Genomic DNA, 27,631 nt, shown 5'->3' on the forward strand with positions numbered 1-27,631 from the left:
CATTTCTATCTCTGTAAATAAGGAATAAAAATAAGTATTTCACTTAAAATCCCTTTTACCTCACAGGCAGTATGCATATCAGGTGAGAAAATCAACGTAAAAATCGATAAAGCATAAACAAATGAAAGAAATCAGGATGAGAGAAATAATATCATTTGAAGTATGCCTGAAAAACTAGAAGCTGGCCAGCAGGAGACAAGACCTAAGGAGAGGTATGACAGTTGTTTGTCTTCAAACAGTTGGCAAAGCCCGAAGCAGAAGAGGGAGGAGACTTATTATACAATATGTGAGAGAGTCCAATGAGAATCAAATTGGTGAAGTTACAGTTTAATCATAAAGGCACATATTTCAACTCAACATAATGTATCCACTTCTGTAATTATCCAACAATAAAACCAGGTGCCTCAGATCATTATATACTTCATTAACACTGTGGATTTTCTATCAGCATAAAATGATAATCTATTTATTTTACACAGAAGGGATTCCTAAACTGGCTGAAAAATGGGATTAGGTAACATTAAAGTATTCTGCAACTTCTGAGAGTCCATGAAGTTAAGTAGCAATTGGTGAAATAGCATTTATTATTCCTATTTGACAGAAGGGGAATTTGATGTTCAAAAAGGTTAAGGATGTGCTAAAGATTGCATGAGTCATAAAGTCAGAACTAAGATATTATTTTAGATTCCCTCCCTCTCTATCACACATAGCCTGTTCAATCTAAATGTTTTCCTTTGGTTGCAATCTAGATTCCCAGGGATTTCCCACTAAACACCTGAAATTGAACATTATTTATTGCCAAAGAGTCTTCTTGTTTTTCAAACAAAAACAGTATGTTTAGATTGCCCTCTGCTGGTAACTTACAAGGATAAGACTTTCAAAATCAGGAGCTCAACAAGACTACAGACTATGTATGGCATTTTCTTCCAGCCCTTTGTGCTATTTAACTTTCTTCTATGAAAAAAAATGTGATTTTCCCTCTAGGTACAAGACCAAGCTTGTATTTTTCAATTTTTGACAATATTTCATCTACTTAACTGAATTTTTCTCACTATAGTTCTGTCACATGGTTTTCCTTTTTGTCCCTCATTTCCCACCTTGATTGTCTTCACTGAGCCTCTAGTCTATTCAAACACTCCTTATCCTTCCCCAAACTGCTGCTCATGGTTAAATCTCCTCCTTCATTTCAGTCTACTGTGCTGTCTACTGTCTTTAAACTTCAAATGCAGTCACCATGTATTCTACATTTACTATTACTTTTGGGAACAAAGTCAATGATAAAAATATTGTAGGTATTTAATAAGATGAACTAACCATAGCTTATATTTATTGGGGTCTTTCTGTGAAGGAACTGGAATAAGTTCCATGTGATAACGAACTTAATCCTCTTAATCACTGTAATCCAAATTTACAGATGAGGGATAATAAAGAGAAATTAAGGAATTTAATCAAGGTTACAAAGATGACACAATTCCTAAAGTTTATAATTTGAAGATTATTTTTTACAAAACTACTGAAGAGTTAAGTAGATCATTCCCCAACAATTCTATCCCCAGTATACCTTCTAATGCCCATCTAGTAGGTTGAGTACCAATGACATTTACTCCATGTGCTAAGACATTCTGTAAATTGGCTCCTATGAAACTGCTATTACTATTTTTTGTAGGTGAAAAGTTGGTTAAATGTCTGCAATTTCATTCAGTTTAACTTGATAGCTTCTTAGTTTAATGTTATTGGGTGCTAAAAAACAAAGGAAAGTATGCCTTACACTAGTGGCAGCTATACATACTGAGAAGCGAGGCGAGGCCGGCGCAAGGAGATGCTCTGGTTGTACTTCCATGACCGATTCTTCTGGCGGTTTCGTACCCCATCATCCTGGTCCATCATCTGCTCTAGGAGTGTCTGATCATCTGCGTTCAGGGGGGCCACAGAGATATCTCGCACAGCACGGAATTCACCACAGTTATTTAGATGTTCATTTTCCAGGCGGAAAAAGTTCCACACAAACCGCCTTAGCAAAATGGAGTAGAGCAAATGCACTAATTATAAAGGTTGAATATGCTACTACTACCTGCAAACCTCCCAGAATATCAAGTTTCTATTCATGCAAACAAAACAAGGAATTAAGGGCTAAAATATTTAAATGAAACGGAGAAAGAGTATAGAGGTGATAAAATAAGAGTAGACTATGCAAAAGTCAAGCGATTTTAGACTACTTATTCTTTTACCTCATCCAACAAATATTTATTGAACGCAAGGGAGGAAAAGTCACTGAATGAGCCAGACAAAGCCTTTGCCCTTATTCTGTGGTGAAGACAGATGTAAACAATCAGCTGATGAAAAACTGGGGAAAGTAAAGCAGGAAAAGGGCATAGAGTATGATGTATGACATCTAAGGCTGGTGAAGGAGAGCTGTATGCATCTAGGAAAAACCTGAATAATATAAGGAAGCAAGCCATGGAGAAAAATATCCTAGATAGGGAGCAAAAAAGGCCCAACCAACATGAAAATGCCTTTGGTATATTGAAACATTAACAAGAAGGGCAGTGGGGCAGAGTGGACCTAGTGAGGTTAAAACGGCAGGAGATAAAAATGGAGAGGTGGAAGGGACTATCCACAAAGGGCCTTATAAACTGTTATGATTTGAATCTGAAATATCCCCAAAGGCTATGAGCTAAAAAGCTCGGTCACCAGCAAGTAGCACTACTGGGAGGTGGAGCCTCATTGGAGGAAGTCATTGTGGGCAAGTTCTTAAGAGTATAATGAGACCCCTGCTGCTTTCCCTCTCTCTTTCTCTACCTTCTGTCTGCCATGAGGTGACTGGCTTTGCTCCATTGCATGCTCCTGGCCATGTACTGCCTCACCAGGGGCCTGGAAATAATGGAGTCAGATGACAGAAATCTCTGACCCAGGAGCCAAAATAAATCTTTCCTGCTTTAAGTTAGTTTTTGTCACAAGCAAAATAGATTTAACTCTGGGAGACTGTCTAGATTCAAAACATGATACTGCCACTAACTATCTATAATGACCTTGGATGAGTTTCTTAGCCTATGCTTCAGGGTTGCCAGTAAAATGGGATAGTGGAACCTACCTCATAATATTATTGTGAAGATTCAGTAACTTATTAATTATAAAGAGCTTAGAAGAGTGCCAGAGACATAAATGATATTATACAGTGTTTGTTCTATTATCATCATTATTACAGTTATTAACAAAAATGGTATAGTTTGAATATTGGGAACAAATACTTGAATGCTAGATGATAAAAATGAAGAGGTAGAGAAGTGAGTGGAGATAGCAAGTGCAGACATTTCTTGAAGAATTTTGTCATAAAGGAGAACAGTAAAATGGGCAAAAAGTTGGAGCGGATAAGCAGATTCAAAAGTGTTTTGTTTTAAATGGGTCATAGAAAATTAAGCAAATGAATTCTTTAAAACATTTTTTTAATTTTCTTTTTTTATTGTTGTATCTGAATTATATAGAATTATGGGTTTCACCATGGTATATTCATACATGCAAATAACATACTTTGATCGTATCTACTAAGCAAATGATTTCTTAGACTATGAAAAAGAAGAAGTGAGTAGGGGAGATGGTGGCATGATGGAGAGTTCAGGCCCTAGACCTAGATATCTGGGACAGTAAAGAAGGGAAGGAATGGGAAAAATGGTCTGGAGAGAGCACCGACAGCTACAAGAACGGATCCCAGAGTTTTTCTTTACTTACAGGCTTTTAGCTTTATGTTTCCAGCTTTGATTACATTTTTATCAGGCAGTATTTGCCTACCCTGACTCAGGAATGCTATACACCTGAGAATATCTTTACATCATTTCATTTGTGGCAGATTTTCACTGGGTGAGGAGTTCTCATTTTCTTTCAGCACACTGAAGATTTCTTTTTTTAAATTATTTATTTTGATTGATTATACACAAATGGGGTAAAACTATTTCTCTGGTTGTACATGAAGTAAAGTCATACCATTTGTGTAATCATACATGTACACAGGGAAGATTTTTTTTTTTAATATTTTTTTAGTTATCAATGGACTTTATTTATATGTGGTGCTGAGAATTGAACCCAGTGCCTCACATATGCTAGGCAAGTGCTCTATAACTGAGCTGCAACCTCAGTCCCTGAAGATTTCATTTTAATGATTTCTGACTTTCACTGTTGCTGTTGAGAAGGCAACTCAGTCTAACTGCTACTTCTTAGGGGGTAATCTTTCTGGCTGCTTTTTAAAAAATAAGGATTTTTATTTAGTATAACATACATATATTAAGTTTGCAAATCAGAAGTATACAAGTTTAATCATCATAAAATGAACCTGTTATGTAATTACCACCTAGAAAAAAGAAATATATATAATTACCATATACTCACTAAAAGCTACCTTTAGGGTCCCCTACTAACTTCATTTTGTATATACTACATAGTAGAATTCAGTATTCATTTTTTTCCATATGGATATCCAGTTGACTCATTTTTTTTGAGGGGGTGTACTGGGGTTTGAACTCAGGGTGCTTTACCACTGAGCTACATCCCCCATCCCTTTTCAAATTAAAAAAATTTTTTGAGACAGGGTCTTGCTAAGTTGGTTAGGGCCTCACTAAGTTGCTGAGCTTGACCTTGAACTTGTGGTCCTCCTACCTTAGCCTCCTGACTCACTAGAATTACAGGTGTTAGTTGACTCATTTTTTTTTTTTAAAGGTCTTTTCTCCTTTGTGATGAGTCACCTTTGCTATAAATTCAACAGTGTCAACATATACATGGGTGTGTGTCTAAATTCCCTGATCTGTTCAAGTGGACTATTTGTCTTTCTTTTCATCAACACAGTACACTATAGCTATATGATCAGTTTGTATCTGAAAGTATAAGTCTTTTAATTTTGTTCTTCTCAGGATAGTTTTGGCTATTTTTGATCCTTTATGTTTCCATATAAATTATCAATTTTCATATATGTATATAAATTTTTCATTAGATTTATTCCTAGGTATTTGATATATTCTGGTCTTATTCAAAGTGGTATGGTTTAAAATTTTTCTAATTTTTGTGACTATTTTCTAAAACAACTGATTTATATTTCCTTATAGTTATGGGCATTGACAATCTAATAATTTATTTGTAAATTATTTTGAATTTTCTGTATATGCAATCATGCCAGTGAATAGTTTTATTTTTTTCCTTTCCAATTCTTATACTTTTTTCCTCACTGTACCAGCCACAATTGGAGCATAATGTTAAATGGAAATGGTGATGGTGTACACATGCCTTATTCCTAAGCTCAAGGGAAATTTCATAGTGTTTTGTGATCTTGTTTTATGTAGAAAATATATTTTTTTATGAACAGGTGTTGAGTAATGATTAAAAAATTTTTGATGTTTTTGAGACAAGAGTTTTATTGTATTGCCCAGGCTGCCTTGAACTTCTAAGCTCAAGTCCTACCTCAGCCTCCCAAGTAGATGGGACTATAGTTGCACAGTCCCAGCCAGGTATTGAGTTTTAACAATGGCCTTTTCTACATATATTGAAGTTCTCTGTGCCCCGCCCCTTTATTCCATTAATGTGGTAAATTATACCTATTAATTTTTGAATGTTAAGTATTATATTTCTAAATGAACCTAATATATATTGTTGGATACATTAACAAATATTTGTTTATTAGGACTTTTGTAACTATATTGCAAGAGAATATAGTGGTTGAGACAGGTTAGTACATTTTCTTGGACTATTCTTATAGGTTTAAATAATAAAGTCATGCTTGCTCACAAAAAATAAACTGGAACGTGTTACCTTTTTTGTCCTTTTTCTCTAGAAGCATCTTCAAATATTTCAAAGAATTCCCTGGGTCTGGAGTTTTTTTGTGGGAAGTATTTTAATATGAATTTAATTTCTTTAATATATGTAAGTTCACCAGATTTTCTATTTCTTCTTTTTGGATTTGGTGAATTGTGCTTTTTGAGGAACTTGACCATTTCATCTAAATTTTTATATTTAGGACATAAAAGTTGTTTATAATATTGTCTGACTCTTTAAAAAAGTCTCAGGATTTTTGATATTCATAATTTGTGCCTTCTTTTCTTTATTCCATAAATTTCTGTTCTTCATATTTTTTTCTATTTTCTTCTGGTTTGGGTTTGACCTGCTGTTTTAAAATTTTATTCTAATTTCTTGTACTAGTGCTTTTCTGATATATACACCTAAGATTATATACTTCCCTCTAAGCCTGGCTTTAGCTTCATTTGACATTTTCCTTACAATTTCAACTTTGACCCTTGGGTTATAAATTTCTAAATATTTGAAAATTTTATCTTTCTGTGATTTGAATCCTCTGGAATTTATTGTGACTTATTTTTTTGCCCAATGTATGGTAAATTTTGGCATTTAAAAATGTGTATGTAGTAGTTTATGGATGCAATGTTCTATATATGTTAATTATGTTAACTGCTTATTAATCTATTTTGAAAGAAATATATTAAAATCTTCCACTAAAATTATAAATTCAGTGGTAGAGCTCTTGCCCTGCATGTATGAGGCACTGGGTTTGATCCTCAGCACCACATAAAAATAAAGATATTGTGTCCATCTACACCTAAAAAAATTAATTAAAAAATTATAAATTCATCTACCTATATGTTTTAGCAATGTCAACTTCTGCTTTATATATATATTTTCAACTTCTGCTTTACATATTTTTGAGGTATGTGAGTAGGTATATATAAATTTAAATTGGCAATCACTCTGAATTTCAAAGCCACCAGGTTTGGTAAATTTCTATAGTGCAAAAGTAGCTTTAGTGTTCTGTTTTTCTTGGGGTTTCTACTTTCACTTAGATTTTGTGCTATTTTGTCAGATCACTTATACTTTCAAAAAGACTTATTAAACCTTTTATCCAGCATTTTTGCTGCTTTGAAGTGAAGTTTTGCTGAATAACTGAGACTACTGAATTGTAAAAGACATTCTCAAAATATCTAAATTTCTTTTCCAAGTCTTTTTACCACTCAATTTCAAATTATCATTCTCAAATGAAGCCCAATTAAAAAAAAAAAAACAACCTTTTAAGTCATCATCAATAGTTATTTTAACTATAAGAATTAATCTCTAAAAGCCCTTTAGGTAGGATTTTCCAACTCTGGGGCTGATGATAAGTTTGAGAAAAGTTGGAAATTTAAACTTTTCAAGTATAAGTTATAATAAATTCTGATTTTTAAGTACTGGGCATGTTTTTGGTAGAATCTTTGATAAACTTTTCAATAGTTTGCTTACCGGAAAACCTCAAGAGGAGCAAAGACAGTAGCAATGATGTCCCCAGCATGAGGCAACAAAGTTGTAGAGGTAATTGAGATTTGGATAGTCCAAGCAAAGCGTAGTATCACATCCTCTATGATGGCACAGTAGTAGTAGGCCTAAGGAATAATAAGAAAATTGAGTATGCTTCCCATTACTTTTCTCACAAAGAAGCACACTTACTAACAGACTCATGCATGTTCTACCAACAGGCATGGATTCAAGAGGAAAAAGTTATATTCTATTTAATTTTGCATAAGTATATATGATATTTTAGGAAGATCTCATCAATCTAGTTTTTTTCTTAAAGGATGTGATATTCAAAATGAAATATTACTGAGTTTCAGTAATCATTTAACAAATATATTTCACTCCCATATTATATACCAACTCTCTTCTAGGTTCCAGAAATAAAAGCTAGATGAGAACCTTGATCAATTGAGACTACATCCTAGCAGTTACATATATACTGATGTCCAAACAGATAATGTTAAAGATCATTAGCAGATTGACTGACTGTGCTATTTGCTCTTGTGTCTTCAAATTGCCTTACCTTGTATCTAAAGAAAGTTTTGCCTTGTTTTTTCCTGTTAATAAATGAAATTAAGCTTGGATGAATTTTTTAAATGTCCTATTTTTACATGGGGACCACAGTACTCTACCAATACTTCCGGGTACTCAGCAGGATTTAGGAATCCAGTTCTAGCTACACAATTGTCCTAAATACACAAAATGCCAACATACATTTCAGGGATTTGCTCATTATTAATAAAAATTATCTCTTTAATATATGTATTTAAAAGTTGTGACATTTTGGGGAACTAGAACTGTTATTTATTAAGACATAGTATTAATTTAATTTTAACAAAGTAATATAAGTCGTTGTTAGAAGGCTATTCACCAAAAATAAACAAAGAATCACCTTGCCACCTTCTTTTTCCATTTCCTAGAGATGAATGTTTTCAAAATTTGTATGTATTCTATTTACCCTATATATTTCTAAGTAATATATATATATTGTTTCATCTGGATTAGTCAATTTTAGACAATTGACTGCTGATTTTTTAGATTTTATGAGGATTATTGTGAGGATTTTAACACATTCATATATCTCTGTGCCCTACCCCATCCTCCTTCTATAGTGATAATGCGGTTTTCGGACAAGTATACATTCACTATATTGCTTCTAGACTTAAGTGAAGAACTACAATTTCATGAACTTTTAAGAGTCAACTGATATGCTACCTATAGCTGAGTGCTGTGGGAGCTGATGTTGCCAAAGATGTGAAAGAGTTTTGGGAAAAATACACAAAACTAGAGACAAAAAGATGCAAAAGTTAAGTTTGAATACTTTCTTACTTACAAAGGAATTTTAGAACTGGAAATACATGAAGAAATCATTTAGTCTAACACTCTTACCTTTTAGAGTCCTCTGTAGTCTGGCTGAGAGCTGGGATTAGAAATCATGTGTCAGGATTCCCAGTTCACTGTTTAATCTCTTTCAAGGTCTAATCATGGTATTTATTCTTTACTAAAACATCTGAGTAAAGATACTTCTGGTCTTTTGACTTTTAAATTCAGCCTCTCTTGTCCTTTCATTTGTAAGTAGGTTGAAATAATGAAAGGAGAAGTCTTCTTGATGTACTCAAGTAGAGCCAGGCCCTCCCTTTGAGTGTCCATAACACTGCTCCTTCAGTGATGGAAGCATTCATTCATAAACATTAAGTGTACCACAGACCAGGAACTACACTTGGCAGTGAAGAATACAGACACCTAAATAGATAATTGTAATACAATATGGTAACTGCTATAATGGAAGTTTATATAGGTAAAAAAGGACTAGTGTGAATGGCTAAATATGTTAGGAAAAATAAAGGCTTTTTAGAGACAGTAACACTTAAACTGGAACAGGAATTTATAAAGTAAAGAGGAACAGGAATTTATACAGTAAATAAAGAAGAGAAAGTGTGCTTTAGACAGGGAATTCTATCTTCACAAACTATAGTAAGTTATTTCTCTAATCTTTATCACATTGTATTGCAATCTGTTTAATTATCTGCTTAGATATAGTTTATGGCCTTCTGGAGAACCAAAATTTTATTTTGTTTTTGCTGAATTGAAATTGTATTTTAGGTGATTATTCTTCTAATTGTATTAGGTTAGCATAATTAGGGACTGGGTCTGTAATTTTGACAGGACTTAACTAGAGATACGCTAAAGTTTTTATTTATTTATTTATTATTATTATTATTTTAATGAATGCAAACACTGTACATACTTTTTGAGGGTATACAATCTCTTCCCGGAGGAAAGTATTTTCTCCTGCATTCCTATCAAAGAGACCCCAGTCCATCTTTAGATCCCAGATGAGGGTATAGCAGGAACTGATGATACAAAAGACGATCCACAGGTAAAAGAACACCATGGTATCCGAGTGACCTCGTTCTGAAGAAGGAAAAGGGAAAGGGACAAAAACAAAATTACTAAAGTTGAACAAAATTCTTCACTAAATAACACTATAATTAAAAAACTGATTTTTTAATAGTGCCCCATAAAGAAGTAAAACTTTAAACATTTAATCTCCCTAGTAGTATCGCTAACAAAGGTTAAATAATATAATTTTTTTCTGAGGTTCAAAGTAATAAAAAAAAATCAATGAATATGCAGAATTTATACAATGTGCATTTGGACTTTAGGAGGCTCTATGCTGAATACAGAAAAATTCAAGTAACAGCAGAAGTTTTGAAGTGTCATTTTAATTTTTGCCATCAGGTGGCAGCTTAGGGTAAAAGATGAAAGAAAATTAGAAACATTGTTAACAAAGAATGTGCTGCATTTGCTTTAAGAAATTCTTGGGTTGTTTTGGCTTCAGAAGATTTCTTTGTATACTAAGATCTTGTCAATAATTATTGTGGAGACAATCAAATAATCCTAGATAAAACATCAGAAAGCAAATTTTAAGGACATATGAAAGTCAAATCACAAAGCAAAGCCTATTTTTCTTTTATGGGTATTTATTGATACAAAGGCTTAATTTGACTTTATCCTGGAAACACGATAAAATAACTTTTGGCTTTATGCTGAGAACACTATCAAACACACTAAATCAGAATAAAAATATTTTGCAAATGGAGTTATACAATTTAATTTTTTTGGTCTTAAGTGTTTCATATGTTCTCTGACATATTCCTTTGGTAAGCTCCAGGGTTTTCAAGATGCTCTGAGTGTTCTCTAGATGCAGGATATAGGTATGTAAATGCTAATTTGGTTCTTAATTATTAGGAAAAAGATGCAAAACATCTAATTTTTGAAAAAGTTTCATTTTTGATCAGTTTCTTAAAGGCAGAGAAAGCAAAGGCTTTATCATGCATTTCCATAATCTTTCCTATTTATTAATCATTTTAAGGTTATTAACATGTTATGATTCAAAGGTAATTATTTTAAATTTATAACTTAGTACGTGAAATAGACATTTGTTATTGATGATAAATTTGAGCTCAAAATGAAATATAAACAAAGTACTGTGAGAACGTCAAGAAGAATGGGAATATTTCCAGCAGTAAGAAATGAGAGGAAGTAGCTTTTGAGTTATTTCTAGGAGAAAAAATAAACAGTATTATAAAAGGCAGATGAGGTCAGATCATTCAAGAATGAAGGAAGATAAAGAGACAGCATGGGGTAGGAAAGCACAAGGTATGTTTGAAAAGCTACAAGTAACCAACATCAAGTGAAGGTGACATACAGAGGATGTGAGGGAACTGGTATGATTTGAAATGAAAAGAAATTTTGGGTCTGACTGTGGAATGCCTTCCTGGGCCTCAGGATCAGGTCTGTATTTTATAAAAATAACTGGTTAGTAGGTTACTTGTATCTGCATTACTTGTTTTTTTAAAAAAAAGATACCTCAGAGCTCTAATGTTATGTTTGTATCAGCTCAAAAGAGCTGATCTGTTAACTTTTGTTTTTTAGTTGTAGATGGACACAATACCTTTATTTTATTCATTTTATGTGATGCTGAGGATTGAACCCAGTGCCTCATGTGTGAGGCAAGTGCTCTACCACTGAGTCATGATCCCAGCCCCCCGATCTGTTAAATTTTTAGAAACTTTGGAAGCTGGTTTTGTTAAACACAATATTAAAAGCTAAATCACAGACATTTATCACTAGCTATATTAAAAATAAAAGTAACAAATACAATTCATCACTTCCTAATTGTACTAAATTTCATTATTATCTATTTTTTGAGGTTATATTTATTCTATTTGTATGATGGAAATACTACACAATGCTGTATTCCTATATGCTTCTTCCTAACTCCATATTCAATGTTATCATTTTAGTGGCCTAAAACTGGCTATAGTGGAAATATTTATACCATGGAAATCAGCAAACACTACAAATCAGTGCACTCTATCTTCGCTCCCAACAAACAGCTGGTTTGTTAAAGATACATCAATATAAATCACTGTTGAGCTGCTTCTCTAAGAAAGTTAATGGTAGGAAAAAGCAGCTGGTATTTAAAAAAATGGTTCACAAGTTATTCTTATGAACACCACAGCTTGGATATAAACTTACTTTCCGGTTTAAATTATTTCCACAAAAACTCCTCTTTATCAAAAGCATACTGGAAGCCAGGTGCAGTGGTGCATGGCTGTAATACCAGTAATTCAGGAGGGTGGGGCAAGAGGATCACAGGTTCAACGACAGGCTTTGCAACTCAGTGAGATCCTGTCTCAAAATAAAAAATAAAGCAGCACGATGGCGCATGCCTGTAATCCTTGCAGCTCAGGAGGCTGAGGTAGGAGGATTCCAAGTTCAAAGTCAGCCTCAGCAACTTAGCGAGGCCCTAAAAAGCAACTTAGCCAGACCCTGTCTCAAAGTTAAATAGAAAAAGGGTGGGGACGGGACTCAGTGGTTAAGTACCACTGGATTCAATCTCTGGAGCCAAAAAAATAAAATAAAAATAAAACAGCTAAGATATATAGTTCAATGGTAGAGTGCCCCAGTGTTCAGTCCCTACTACCACATGCTCACACGCAAAATACATATTGAGTTGAATATTTATACTACATTGTATATATGAATTATTAATTTAAAATGTCAAACAAATTGTTTATCATCTAAACAGAGTTGGATGTGTTCTGACATGTTTATTTCATTCTATACAGAAATATGGTCTTGCTGAGTAGAATCATTCAATCACTCCCATCATAGTTGTATTAAAAAGAAGGCTATAATTCATCTACAAGGGTTTGCAAAGAATAAAGCAAATTCAGCAACTTGATAAAATCCACTCTTCTCAAAATTTCATGAGATGAACACAAAGAGATGAAGACAAGCAACTTAACTATAAATAATACCAGCAATTTTTTGGAGAGGGCAGGGGTACTGGGGGATTGAACTCAGGGGTACTCAACCACTGAGCCACATCCCCACTCCTATTTTGTATTTTATTTAGAGACAGAGTCTCACTGAGTTGCTTAGAGCCTTGCTCTTGCTGAGGCTGGCTTTGAACTCTTGATCCTCTGGCCTCAGCCTCCTGAGCTGCTGGGATTATAGGTATGTGCCACCACACCCAACTCATACACCAGCAACTTTTAAGTTGAATTCTTAGCATGTGCCACTTACTCTACATATATTACTTTACTTAATTTTCCAACACAATGGCACCATTTTGTTTTCTAGTATAACAGAATAATAGATACATTTGGCCGAAAATAACAAAATGACTATCTCTCAAATGAGTATATGTAATATGAAGTCCTACTACTGAAAACTGACTCCTTCTTTCCTAATTATTGAAGAAATAACTGTTTAAGTTATCAAATAAAAGGAGATTGTAGAAAAACTGAAATAAAAATGGTAGATAATGACACTAAAAACAATGTGCTAATTTTTCAGTATTCTTAGATTTTAAATCCCATCTTTACGGTACAATTCTTAAAATGGCACAACTGGTCAGGTGTTTCTCTTATCTAAGCCCATATTATTTCTGTGAAAATTTTATGAAACATATGTGAGGAACGACTTTTAAATAATCAAATATTCTTACAGAATATTTCACAGTAAGTAATATTTATCTTATGGACTTCTTGATGATTAGCATACGCCTGCTCTAAATTTTGGTCTCATTTTAATTACCACCCTTATTTGATCTTTCCCACTTCCCAAATGAAGACTGCTTCCCCCTGAAATCATCTGCCTTCATTGGTATTCAGAGGATATACTGCAAAGATATTATCACTTTAGGCAAGCAATTACATCTTATTCTCTCTTGGATAACCCCAGAGTCCACTTTAGGGATGTTCAGAATCACAGAAAATCAAGTCATTGCTATTCCACCCTAAGCTTCTATCTATTACACGCCTGCCACATTAGAAGCATAATTCACACTGAACATATTTATGGTAATAATATCTGCTAAATCTAAAACAAATAAAAATAAATTTCTTAGAGCTGCCATTGTAGGAATGATAAAGTAAAATAACAAGTCAGGAAAAGTGGTAAGAGAGAAACCAGAATAATTACATATAAAAATCATTCTAAACCATGTTTCATGAAAGATACTTTAAAAAATGAAAAAAGTGACACCATGTAAAGAGAGACTGAATAGTTTTCACTTTATATCTTTCTGCTGTGGTAATTGTTTACTAGCATTTAATCTGAAATTAAATACAAAAACAAATAGTACACATAGCTTTCAAAATTCCAACCTGTGAGTGAGCTTTAATATCTAGCAAATCCTCATCTATTCCTACAACATAAACAAAAAACTTGCTGAATTATAAGATTAGTAATGTTTTCTGAAAAATGAATTAATACACAGCAGTTCCCAACTTATGATGGTTTGATTTAAACAGTTTTTGACTTTATAATAGCATGAAAGTCATCTGCACTCAGAAGAAACCATTCTTTGGATTTTGATCTGAAGCTGGTGATGACAGCGGCAGCAGTGAACATAGATATGGTAAGCCAGGAGACTGTGACTGTAAACAATTAACTCTATATTATATTGTGTTACTAAGCAATGATGTTTGGAAGGTTAGGTATATTAAATGTGTTTTCAACTTACAATATTTTCAGCGTACAATGTATTTATCAGGTTGCAACCATACTGTAAGTTATAAGCTGAGGACTCAATAAATATTCTCCTGATCTTTAGTGTATTTTGGTTAAAAGGGGAGATCACATGTAATTACTCCCTCAGATGACTGCCAACTTCATCCTGAGAGCAGGCAAGACAGACATTATTATTCCCATTTTACAGTTTAAGTTTAGAGACTGTCAGTAAGTGGGAAGATAACTGAATTTGAAGTCAGAAGATCTGGGTTTGAATCCAGACCCCAAATTTGTGACTACAGAAAACCCACACTCTTAAAATGACTGAAACAAAAATGGAACTCATTAGGACTAAGTATAAAAGGGAGAACCAGAAATCCTCATCTAAGAACTGTTTTGCACTAGATGGTATTGTTTCTCCAAGTTCATCTGAACTTTAAAATGAAAAAATATTTTCACAAAATTATGAGGTAACATTAAAAATATTTCTAAGAGGGATGGGAACATGGCTCAGGGGTCAAGTGTTTGTTTAGCCTGTACAAGGCTAGGTTTGATTGCTATTACTGAAAGAAAAAAAAATCTAAATAGTATGGAAAAATAGAATTTAAAAGCCATGCATATGGGCTGAGGGTGTGGTTCAATGATAGGGCACATGCTTAGCATAGGTGAAGCCCTGAGTTCCATCCTTTGCACCAACCCACCTCACCCCATGACCCCAAGAAACCCACAAAATAAAAACTCATACACAAAGCACCCCCAAACTATACACATATTATTTTTTCATATTGTATGTAAAATTATGTCAACAGGAAAAGATAAAAGTGGTTTTCCCAGATGAAGTATAAGATTAAAGGTCCCTATTTCTATATTATTTGAAGTGTATAGTCATATATACATATCCATGTTTTAATTGTATAATTAAAATTAAAAGAAACAGCTAAAGTTCAAGAAATAAAACCAAGAATAAATGAGTAGGACAGCATAAAATTAAGTTTCTTCACAGCAAAGGAAACAAGAACATGAAGAGAGACCTTAGGGAGTGAGAGAAAATCTTTGCCAGCACTTTTCTAACAGGGATTAATATCCAGAATATGTAAAGATTTCAAAAAACTTAATATCAAAAAATCCCCCAAATAACCCAATCAAAAGATCTGTTTGGACAATTCTCAAAAGAAGAAATACAAATTTTAAAAAATGAAAAAATGTTCAACATCCTTAGCAATCCATGAGATGCAAATCAAATCACTGAGATTTTATCTGACTCTAGTCAGAATGGTAATCATTAAGAATTCAAATAATGACAATTTCTGGTGAAGATGTGAAGGAAAAAGATACACTTATACATTGTTGGTGGGACTGCAAGTTGGTGTAAGCACTTTGGAAAGCAAAAGAGAGATTCCTGAAAACATTAGGAATGGAACCACCATTATTATGGCCCAGCTAGCCTACTCCTCCATATTCATCTTAGAGAACTAAAATCAGCATACAATAGTGATACAGCCATATTGATGTTTATAGCAGTGCAATTCACAATAGCCAAGTTACGCCTAAACAACTTTTTTCTTTTTCTTTTCCTCCCACCTCCTCAACACTTCCTTTTCCTTCCTTCCTTCATGCCAGGCAACTGTTCTACCACTGATGCAAATTCCTAGCCCCTATAATAACCACATTATGGAACCAGTCTCCAAGTCAATCAACAGATGAATGGATAAAGAAAATGTGGTATATATATACCATAGAATTTTATTCAGCCATAAGGAAGAATGAAATTATGTCATTTGCTGGTCAATGGATGGAACTGAAGAGTACCACTCTGAAATAAGCCAGACTCAGAAAGTTAAAGGTTGAATCCAATAACTTCTATTCTTCCCTCCTACTTCCTTACTGTGTGTTAGCATCTGAATATCAGAGAGAACATTCAGCCTTTAGTTTTTGGGGATTGGCTTATTTCACTTAGCATGACATCCATATAGCAGCAAATACCATAATTTCATTCTTCTTAATGGTTGAGTAATATTCCATTGTGTATATATGCCACATTTTCTGTATCAAAGGAGAAGGAAGGGAATGGAAGAGGGATGGGAGTATGAAAGACAGTAGAATGAATAGGGAATAACTTTCCTATGTCTATGCACATGACCAGTGTTGCTTCACATCATGTTCAACCACAAGAATGGGATCCTAATTAGAGTAAGTTATACTCCATGTATGTACAATATGTTAAATACTGTCATATATATCTAGAAAGAACAAATAAAACAATAAAAAAAGTTAAATGTCAAATATATTCTCTCATATGTGGAAATGGAAGTGAGGGAGGGAGGAAGGCAGGGAAAGAAAGAGAGGGAGGGAGGGAGGAAGGGAGGCAAGCAGGGCACCGGGAACTACTGGGGTACAAAATACCAAATTATGCTATATCTATGTATGAACATACTATTATGAGTCTTGCATACATATATGTCTATATACATATCTATATCTATATATTTATAATTCACTAATGAATATATAATATATAATACAGCAACTAAAATAATAATAATAAGAAATCAGTAGAGTAGAGCAAGTGGATCAGGGAGAGGGAGGAGGGGACAGAAAGTGAAGGTACTGAGGAATAAGGTTGATAAAATTATGCTGTATGTATGAATATGGCATAATGAATCCCAGTACTATGTATAATTATAATGCACCAATAAAGAAATAAAAAAAGAAGAAAGTGGGCTAAGGAGAACAGATGTTATTAGGGTGACTACATTAGTAATTTAAACATGTCTTTAATGTTGCTATATTTTTTTTTCCTTTCAACTTTACACTCATTTTTATTGTGGCACTGTTAACAATAGCCAAGATGTGGAATCAACCAAGGCGCCCAACCACATATAAATGAATTTAAAAATGTGTTACTGTAGTGAATAAATTGTATAATACTTGTTGCTATATTGTTTTCTATAATAAAAAATAGAATGCAGGTAGTCTTATTTATCCAACAAAGGTTTACTAAGTATATATATACTATAAGCTGCTTTGTTTATCTATTTAATTTATCTTGGGTATTGGGGATTGAATCCAGGAAGCCTTTACCACTGAGCTATAACCAAATCCTTTTTTATTTTTTATCTTGAGACAGGGTCTTGATAAGTTGCTGATATTGGTCTCAAACTTGTGATCCTCTTGCCTCAGCCTCTAAGTTGATGGAATTACAGTTGTGCATGGCTCTTGGTTTGCATGATTTATTATATAGATACAATACTTAAGATTAAATCTAAAGGAAAATCTGCTCCCTGGTATGTTCTGCAAATGTAGGCTGAATGTCTCCTGAGTAAGCAGGTATATTCTGGGGAATGGAGATATACAGAAGAACCATTAAGGGCTAAGCCTAAAAGAGGAGAGACAAAGTAGACAAAACCACAATATTTAAATACAATTATAGAACTATACTTAGAGGAGTTAGCCAGGCTTTTAGGAGGGGATATGATTAGGAAAGGCTTCCTAAAGGAGATGTTATTTGAGCTGAATTCTGAAAGGATTTCAGTTAAACAGGTTTATGGGGCAGATAACTACTTCCAGCAGAGTAGAAACCATCATTCATTCAACAATGGGAACCTGCTATATGTTAGATAGTGTTTTAGGTTCCAGGCACATAGCAGTGAATCTTTTTCACAAAAGGGCAGACACATTCGCTGCCTCACTGAGGTTTACTGTTTATTGCGGGTAGATAATCATCAAATACACTAAAAAAAAAACAAGATTTCAGAGTAGAAACTACCATGATGAAAACAGAAGAGGGTGATATGACTGAGATGGGCAGAATTCCTTTAAGTAGTGTTAAGGCACAGGCCGTGTTCAGGCAGAGAAGATCTTTAAATATTAGGGTCTTGAGGAAGGAAAAATAGCCAGTTACATGAAAAACTAAAGGAAGAGTCATATATGCAATAATATATATTTTTAGTGACCATATTTAAAAAGGTAAAAAGAAATAGGTAAAGTTAATTTTAATAATATATTTTATTTAATCCAACATGTTTAAAATGTTATCATTTTAGTAAATATTTGATATACAGTCAATGTAAAATTACTGAGCTCTTTTACATTCTCTTTTTCATACTAAGCCTTTGAGTCTTTACCTTATACTTACAGCTTGTTCAATTTAGACCAGGTACATTGTAGGGCAGGGGGGCTACAGCTCAGTGGTAGAGCATTTACCTAGCATATATGGGGTCCTGGGTTTGATCCCCAGCACTAGAAAAAAAGGAAAGAAAAGAAAATTGACGACTAAGCACATTTCAAGTCTCCATAGCTTCATGTACTTGGTAGCTACGTCACTGAGCAATACAATTTAAGATACTGTAGGAGAGATGAGTTGGGGGGGTAAAGATTGAAATTAGTGTGTACTAATAAGGCTGTCACAGAGCTCAGTGACAGAAATGATGAGGACTAGAATTGAGCATAAGTGTAAGGTATTAAGAGGGAAGGCAGTCTTTTAAAATTTTTTTTTTTTTTTTTTTTTTTAGTTGTAGATGGACACAATGCCTTTATTTTATTTATTTATTTTTATGTGGTGTTGAGGATTGAACCCAGGGCCTCACACATGCTAGGTGAGCGCTCTACCACTGAGTCACAACTCCAGTCCTCAAATATTACAGAGCTTCTCCTTACCCTTTTAAAAATATAAAATTGTAATCCTATATTTGCATTTATTTCAAGGTTAGTAAGAATTTTTTTTTTTTTTTGGCAGTTTTCGGGATCAAACCCAGGGCTCTGCACATGCTAGGCAAGTGCTGTATCACTGAGCTACACCCAAGCCCCCAAGTATGTTTTAATTATTATACTAAGTTATTATAGCTCAAGGAACAGAGACTGCAAGGAGAGAGGTACTGTTTTGAGGAGTAGAAACAAGAAAAGGAAAACAACTAGAACAGGCTTAAAGAGGAAAGGGAAGTCTTTTATAAGGTAGGAGACTCTTGACTATTTCTTCTACTGAAAGGGTTAGCAATGAGAACTGAAGGTTGGAAAGACAAGTAATATTGCCAGAGCAAGATCCTGAGACAGGAGGAAATGTGAGTGGGACATACAAGGAAGGACACAATGTCACCAGAGACTGGAGAAAATGTAATGAGAAGGTGTTTGGGTTAATAAATATGCTGTTAGCAGATAGCTGAAGGAAAACGTTTCCTAATAGGATCAATTTTCTCCAAGAAGTAAAAGACAAGGTGGACTGTAAGAGAAAGAGGGAAAGGCTGGGTCAGAGATTAGGAAAAGCAGTTGAGGATTTTAATAAAAATCCTTTTTCAAGTTAACATTTCTGAGGTAAATAAAAATTTAATAATATAAGTTAGCAAAGGACAAAATGTAAGTTTAGAAAGACTCTCTCATTCCTATGATATTCTTTTTTGCACAGTACCTTACATTTCAACATGTATTTGGAGAAGGCAACAAAGATTCTGAGCAGTATAAATGTGTCCCTGAAAACATGAATAAAGTTAATGTGAAAAACTCAATTAACAGACTTATATGTTACACAGAGACTGTTTCTCCAGATTTAAAAGGAAATAAAAACAAGTTGGGCATGGGGGTACATGCCTGTAATTCTGGTGATTCAGAAGTCTGATGGAGGAGGAGAGCAAGTTTGAGATCAGCTTCAGAAATTTAGCAAGACCCTGTCTTGAATAAAAAATAAAAAGGGCCGGGGATGTATTTCATTGGTACAGTGCTTGCGTAGTATGAGTAAGGTTCTGGGTTCAATACCCGGTACTGCCAAAAAAAAAAAAAAAAAGAACTCAGGGGCACTTTACCACCAAGTCACGTCCCCAGCCCTATTTTGTATTTTATTTAGAGACAGGGTCTCAATGAGTTGCTTAGTGCCTCACAGTTGCTGAGACTGGCTTTGAACTCACAATCCTCCTGCCTCAACACCCCACGCCAGCCCCAGCCACTGGGATTACAGGCATGTGCCATTGCGCCTGGCTAAGGTACCATCTTTAATGAGATATTTCCAATAGTTTATACATATTCTTGTTTTTCCCTTTATAACAAACTACACTTGAACTCTAACTCCAGTAAGTATCACATTGATAAAAAAAATTTTCTGCTTTTATAATGTCTTAAAAATTTATACCTTTGTTTTAACTGTATTTATGATACTCTGTATACTAACAGTTTCCATGTACTTCAAGAAAAATGGACAAAAATACAATAAATACTCAATTATACAAATTCATTGGTATTTGTGAAGAAGTAATGCTGCCAAAGCTCACTAGTTGCCAGCTAGTCCTGAGGCAAAAGCTAAAAATATTTTTAATCATAAGAGATGTGTGTGTGTGTATGTGTTTCTCTCTCTGCAATCTCATAATATCCAAAATGTTCAGGTTTCAACTGAAAATCATTAGCCATACCATTAACCAAGAAAGATCTCAAACTGGATAAAAAAACAAATCAACAGTTGTCAAAACTGGGATGACAGTGATGGTAGAATTATTGGATAAAGATTTTAAAGTAGTCATGATAAACACCTCAGTGAAGAAACAGTGTCAGGAAGGAAACTGGAGACATAAAGAACCAAATGGAAATATTAGAACTGAAAAATACAAAAACCAAAACAGAAGCTCAGCAAGAAACAGAGGGGCCAGAGGAACAAATCAGCAAGTGGAAAGATAGAACAATAGTAATTCTGTAACTTGAATAACAGAAAAAACAAACTGCAAAATAAACAAACAAATGACACCTCCCACACACACTCAGGGATCAATGAGATCATAAAAAATGATCTGACATTTGTTTCACCAGGATCCTAGAAGGAGAGGAAAGGGAGGATGTGAAAAAGCATTTGAAGATAGTCACTGAAATTTCACAAAATTGGGAAGAAATATAGACTGACAGATTCAAGAAGATAAGCAAACCCAAACTGAATAAATCCAAAGAAATTCATGCCCAAACACATAATTAAACTTTTGAAAAGTAGAGACAAAAAAAAAAAAAAAAAAATCTTAAAAGCAGCTTTAAACCCTATCCCCTACCCCACCCAACACTTTCTCTATTAAGGAATAACCATTTGAATGATAGTGGATTTCACTTCAGAATCTCTGGAAGCCAAAAGGAGGCAGCACAATATTTATCAAGTGCTCAAAACAAAACAAAACAACAACAAAAGAACTGTCAACTCAGAATCTTACAGCCAGTAAAAATATTCTTCAAGAATGAAGGAGAATTCCGGACATCCTCAGATAAAGGAAAGGTAAGAGAATATCACAGCAGACCTACTTTAAAAGAACTGTGAAAATTCTCCAACAGAAAGGAAATAACAAGAGAAGGAACCTGAGCAAATTAAGAAGGAAGAAGACAGTAAGCAAATATAGGATAAATATAATGGGCTTTCCTTCTCCTAAATTCTAAATTACACTTAATTGTTGCAGCAAAAATTAAAACATTGTCTGATAGGGTTTTAATGTGTGTATAAAATACATTTAAGACCATTATAAATGGGCAGGGGTAAAGAGATCTAAAAAGAGGTAAGATTTCTACCAATCACTCAAACTGGTAAAATGAGGGTTAACAGAAGATTAAGTTATATATATATATATATAACAGAATACTCAAAACAACCACTAGAAAAACAATATGAAGAGGTATGCTAAAAAGTACTATACATAAATCAAAATAGAATTATAAAACAGTTCAAGTAAAATCATGAATAAAAAATAAGAAAAAAAGAAAAGAATATATTTCAATTCCAGTGTGTGTTTACCAAACAACAAAGCAACAAACCATATGAAGCAAAATCTTATAAAAAGAATTCAAAGGAGAAGCTGATAAATCCACAATTATAGTTTTGAAATTTTAACATTCCTCCTCAACAATCAACAGAACAAATATAGAAAATAAATAAGGAAAGGAAACTCAACACCATCAACCCATAGGATCTAATCAATATTTGTATACTACTTCACCCAAAAACAGCAGAACAAAATACTTTAAGTGCCCATGAAATATATACCAACATAGACCAAATCCAGGGCTATAAAACAAACCTTGACAAATCTAAAATAATTCAAATCATACAGAGTCTCTTCTTTGACTATACAAGTGGATTTGAACTAGAAATCAATAAGAGAGGGAAGTGAATTTGAACTAGAAATCAGCAACAGAGAGATGGTTGAAAACCAATCAACATAACTTGAAATAATTCACATGCTGAGGAGGAAGTCCTAAGAAATATTTTAAAAATGGAAATAAGCCATCAGAATTTGTGGGGAACAGCTATAGCAGTGCTGAGAAGAATTATTGCACTAAATAGATACATTAGAAGAGAGGGAAGTCTCGTATCCAGTATTTTAAGCCCCTATCTGAAGAATCTACGAGCTCTGCTTCCTGTACACATGTCCTGAGCTGCTTTCTTTCTCTATGCCCTTCTGCCATGATGTTCTGCCACACGTTGGGACCAGAGCTATGGAGTTGGCGTGTGGACCGAGACCTCTAAAACCACTTGATTTCACCCAGTGCAAGACAAAATAAAACAACATGAGAAGTTTGAAGAGTGGGACTCTTCCAAGAAAGTGAAACAGTATATAGCTAAGAGTCCCATCTGCTCTCTTCTCTCGTTGCCTCTAAATCTTGTGCCCCATCCCAGAAACCATGTCATCTCACAATTGCAAGCCCATGGGTTCCCATGGAGCAAAATCACTGGGCAGTGACAATAATCACTGCTGAAGATATATCCCAGAATAAGGAATGGAGCTCTGGACCATGCTGCTACATGGATGAATCTCAGAAACACTTGGAATTGAAGCCTGTCCCTAAAGGTTACGTATTGATTGATCACATTTATAAAAGATATCCAAAATAGTTAAATTCATAGAGACAGAAAATGCATTGATGGTTTTGAGGAGGAGGAGGGGGGAACAATTGCTTCATGGGTACTGGGGTCCTTTGGGGATAATTGAAAATTTAGGGACTAGACAGGCAGATGTACAACAGTATGAATATACTAAATGCCACTGAATTGCACACCTTAAGGGGTGAACTTGATGTTATTTGATATTTACCTTTTAAAAAAGCATTTTACAGAATAACCCTAAAGTAAGCAGAAGGAAGGAAACAGTAAAGAGCATAAATTAATAAAACTGAAAATAGAAAAACAATTGAGGAAAAAAATCAGTGAAATAAAGATCTGGTTCCTTGTAATGATAAAAGTGACAAAATTCTACCAATTCTGACAAAGAAAAAAAAGGCAAAAATGATCAGTATCATAAATGAAACAGGAAATATCACTAGAGTCCCTGCAGAAGTCAAAAGGATAGTAAGAAAATACTTTTGAGTAACTCCATATGCATAAATTTGGTGACTCAGATGGAATGGAACAATTCCTCCAAAAAACACATATCATAAATTAACAAATACTAAGTGGATTACCTGTAATAACCTATTAAGAAAATCAAATATGTAACTTAAGAGACTCCCAACAAGCAGTCTCCAGGAATGGATGATTTCACTGGAAAATTCTACCAAATGTTTAAAGAATTAATACCAATTCTGCACAATCTCTTCTAGAAATAAAGTAAAATGTATTGTCCTAATAACAAAACCAGACAAAGGCAGTGCAAAAAAGGGAAAAAACAGATCAATATTTTTCATAAATATTCATGAAAACCCTTAACAGAATATCAACAAATTGAATTCATCAATACATAAAAACAATCATACACCATGACCAAGGAGGATTTATTCCAGGGAAGTAAGGCTGGTTCAATATTTGAAACTCAATCAATGTAATCCACCGTATTTACAGACTAGAAGAAAATAACATATCAACTGATGTAAAAAAATCATTTGATAAATTCAACATCCATTCATAGTTAGGGACTCTCAGGGGAAAAAAAAAAAAACCAGAAAGGAATTTCTTCAATTAATAAACAGCATCTATTAAACAATAACAAACCCCCACACCCCCTACACCCTGGGCAAAACTACTGTTGTAATCCCAACAACTCGGGAGGCTAAGGTAGAAGGGTCACAATTTTGAGACCAGACTCGGCAACTTAGTGAGCCCCTAAGCAACTTAGCAAGACCCTGTCTCAAAATAAAATAAAGTAAAAATAAAGAACTCGGAATGTACCTCAGTGGTAATGTACCCCTGGGTTAAATCCCTAGTACTGTCCCTCCTGCTCCCCACCAAAAAAAGAAAAAACCTACTGTTATCATATTTAATAAAAAGACTAAGTGCTTTTCCCTATGTTTAGCAATAAAGCAAGAATGCACGCTTTTACCATTCTATTTCACCATAGTTCTGAAGTTCTAGTCAGTTCAGTAAGAAAACACAAAGAAACAAAAGGCATGCATATAAGAAAGGAAAACAAACGTTTGTATTTATAGATGGCATGATTATCTATGTAGAAAATTATAAAATATTTTTAAAAATCCCATGAATGAACTCAACCAGGTCTCAGGATATAATAATATAAACATATAAATAAATACTGTATCTCCATGTACAAACCATGGACACACAGTTATAAATATATATTTCTTGTGGAAATAGAAATGTTCTCTATCTTGACTATGTTAATATTACAATTGTGATAGTGTACAATAGTTTTGAAAGATATGACCACTGGGGAAAACTGGGTAAATGGTATATAGTATATCTTGGTATTATTTCTTTTCTTTCTTTTTTATATCGGGGATTGAACCCAGGGGCATTTAATCACTGAGTCACATACCTATCCTTTTTATTTTTAATTCTGAGATAGGGTCTAAGTTGCATAGGGCCTTTTGAAGGCTGGCTTTGAACTTGGGTTCCTCCTGTCTCAGCCTCTCCAGTCACTGGGATTACAAATGTGTACCACCACTCCCAGCATGGTATTGTTTCTTAAAACTACAAATAAATCCACAATGATATCATATAACATTTTTAATTTGAAAAGATTTAAAAAGCCTTCAAAGAAAACAAAATGTGATACTCAAAGAAGTAATATTTATAATAACTCAAAGAAGAAAAGAAATATATGTATATAACTTATACATTAAAAACTACAAAAAGGTGATAAAAGAAATAAAGGAGATCTAAGTAAGTGTAGAGTGGTAATATATTCATGGACTGGAAAACTCAATACAGTAAAGACCATTCTCAAACTGATTAAGCATATTCAATATAACTTACAAAAATCAAGAAAGATTGTTTTGTAGATATAGATTATTTTAAAATTCATATAGAAAGGGAAAGGAATTAGAAGAGCTAAAATAATTTGAAAAAAATAATAAAGTAAGGAGGAATTATTCTACCCAATTTCAAGACTTACACAGTTACAGTTATCAAGGCTGTGGTACTGGCAGAAAGCTAGATACACACATTAATGGAACAGTATCAGTTCAGAAATAGACACACATGAATACGCCCAACTGATTTTTGACAAAGGTGCAAAGGCAATTCACTAGAGCAAAGATAGCCCCCTTTTAACAAATGGTGCTGGTAGACCTGGACAAGCATAGGCAAAAGCATGAACCTCAACCTGTCTCACACCTTATACTCAAAAATTAACTCAAAGTGGACTATACACTTAAATGTAAAACATAAGACTATAAAACATCTTGGATAAAACATACAAAACCTTCATGACCCAGGACTAGGCAAAGAGTTCACAGACTCTTGAAACTAAAAGCATGGCCCATAAAATTTTAAAAATTGACAAATTAGACATCAAAATTTAAAAATTTTGCTCTGTGAAAGACTATGTTAGAGAATGAAAAGAGAAGCTGCAGACGTCAAGAAAATATTTGCAAACATTTATCAAAGACTTCTATCCAAAATACACAAAAAACTCTTTAATATTTAACAGTAATAAACAAATATACAAGCCAGGCATGGTGGTACATGCCTATAATTCAAGCAACTCAGCTTCAAGTTTCAGGCAGGAGAATCACAAGTTCAAAGTCTGTCTTGGCAACTTAGCCAGGCTCTAAGCAACTTAGTGAGATCCTGTTTCAAAATAAAAAGGACTGGGGATGCAACTTAGTGGTTAAGCAGCTGAGGGTTCAGTTCCTGGTACGTACGTACGTACACACATACATACATACATACATAAATTTTAAAATAAAACACACACACACAAATACACACAAATATATTTACTCTATTAACAGATTGAAGGTTCATCTCTTTGTATCTTTTTTAGCAGTGAGCATCATCACTTCTTTGATTCAATATCATTTTAACTTGCATTCCTATGTTAATGAAGTGTAACATTTTTCATATTTATTAGCTATATATATTCTGTAAAGTATGTTTATGTCCTTTGCCAGTTAAAATCAGTTAAATTGTTTCCCATGTAATAGTGGATTTTAGGAATAGTGTTTCCTAAAAATAGTGACCACAGAAATATTCCATAAATAGGGGAAGCTAGCAGATATAAAGCAAGCAGAGGTTTTTAAATGTACTTGTGAAGTGGTCTTGTTTTTGTCAGTGCCACATGAGAAGCTTGCCTGGAAAAATGCTGCTGCTTCAGTTGGGGCTCCACTAATGAATACACAGAATAGACCTGAACCTAACCTGCAGTGAGGAGCCAAGTCCAGCTGAAAAAGAAGCTGGAAGCAGTGCTATCAGATGAGCCCAGCCCTGTTCAGTCAATTCCTAGCAGACCTGAAGATGCCCAAGCAGGAACAAATTATAGCTGTTTTAAGCTAATGAGTTTTGGGTTGGTTTATTAGGTAGCAGTAGCAGATGAGCACACTTCCCATATTGAACTATAAAACTCTGATGGAAAGAGATTCACATATATTCTATTATTATGTTTCCTACAGTACCACATATAGTACTTAAGAAAAATTCAAGGTCTTACAGTACATTTGCCTATTCATTTTCTTCTTTTTTTTTTTCTGAGAACACCTAGATACAATAATATCACTTGATGTTTATTCTTAGCACCAATAGCATTCTCATGTAAAACTATATGTGATATAAGATAATACATAAATAAAAATAAAAATAAAAATTCTGTTTTCAAGTGTTGGTCTTTAAATGTCTTTCCAATTAGACAAATTGTCTATAAGATGAATTCATAAATAATTTTTAACTTTCTTTTAAACATCACAATTCTTCTCCCAATTTCTAAGCAACAAAATAGTATAATTTTAAATTTTTTTGTGCATGAGTGTTTTAAAAGAACATAATTTTATACAGAAATGCTAACTCTATTGGTTTTAAGAGCAATTAAGAAAACAAAGGTGAAAGGAGAAAAGACAATCAAAATGGTATCAGGGTGTAAGCATGTGTCATTTTTTTTAGTCTTTTTTTTTAAGG

General features: G+C 33.8%; 1 protein-coding gene across 1 annotated transcript in view; it reads right to left on the reverse strand.

The window, feature by feature from the left end:
* The window catches only part of XPR1 (xenotropic and polytropic retrovirus receptor 1), a 197,047-nt gene that overhangs the window by 4,719 nt on the left and 164,697 nt on the right, over nucleotides 1–27,631 (reverse strand). The window contains exons 12-14 of the mRNA XM_079105928.1: nucleotides 9,563–9,729; nucleotides 7,264–7,403; nucleotides 1,790–2,011 (exon numbers count right to left, since the gene is read on the reverse strand). Coding sequence (XP_078962054.1) covers nucleotides 1,790–2,011; nucleotides 7,264–7,403; nucleotides 9,563–9,729 — 529 coding nt within the window. The remainder of the gene's footprint in view (nucleotides 1–1,789; nucleotides 2,012–7,263; nucleotides 7,404–9,562; nucleotides 9,730–27,631) is intronic.

Source organism: Sciurus vulgaris (genome assembly GCF_902686455.1).
Source record: "Sciurus vulgaris genome assembly, chromosome: 12".
Classification (NCBI taxonomy): domain Eukaryota; kingdom Metazoa; phylum Chordata; class Mammalia; order Rodentia; family Sciuridae; genus Sciurus; species Sciurus vulgaris.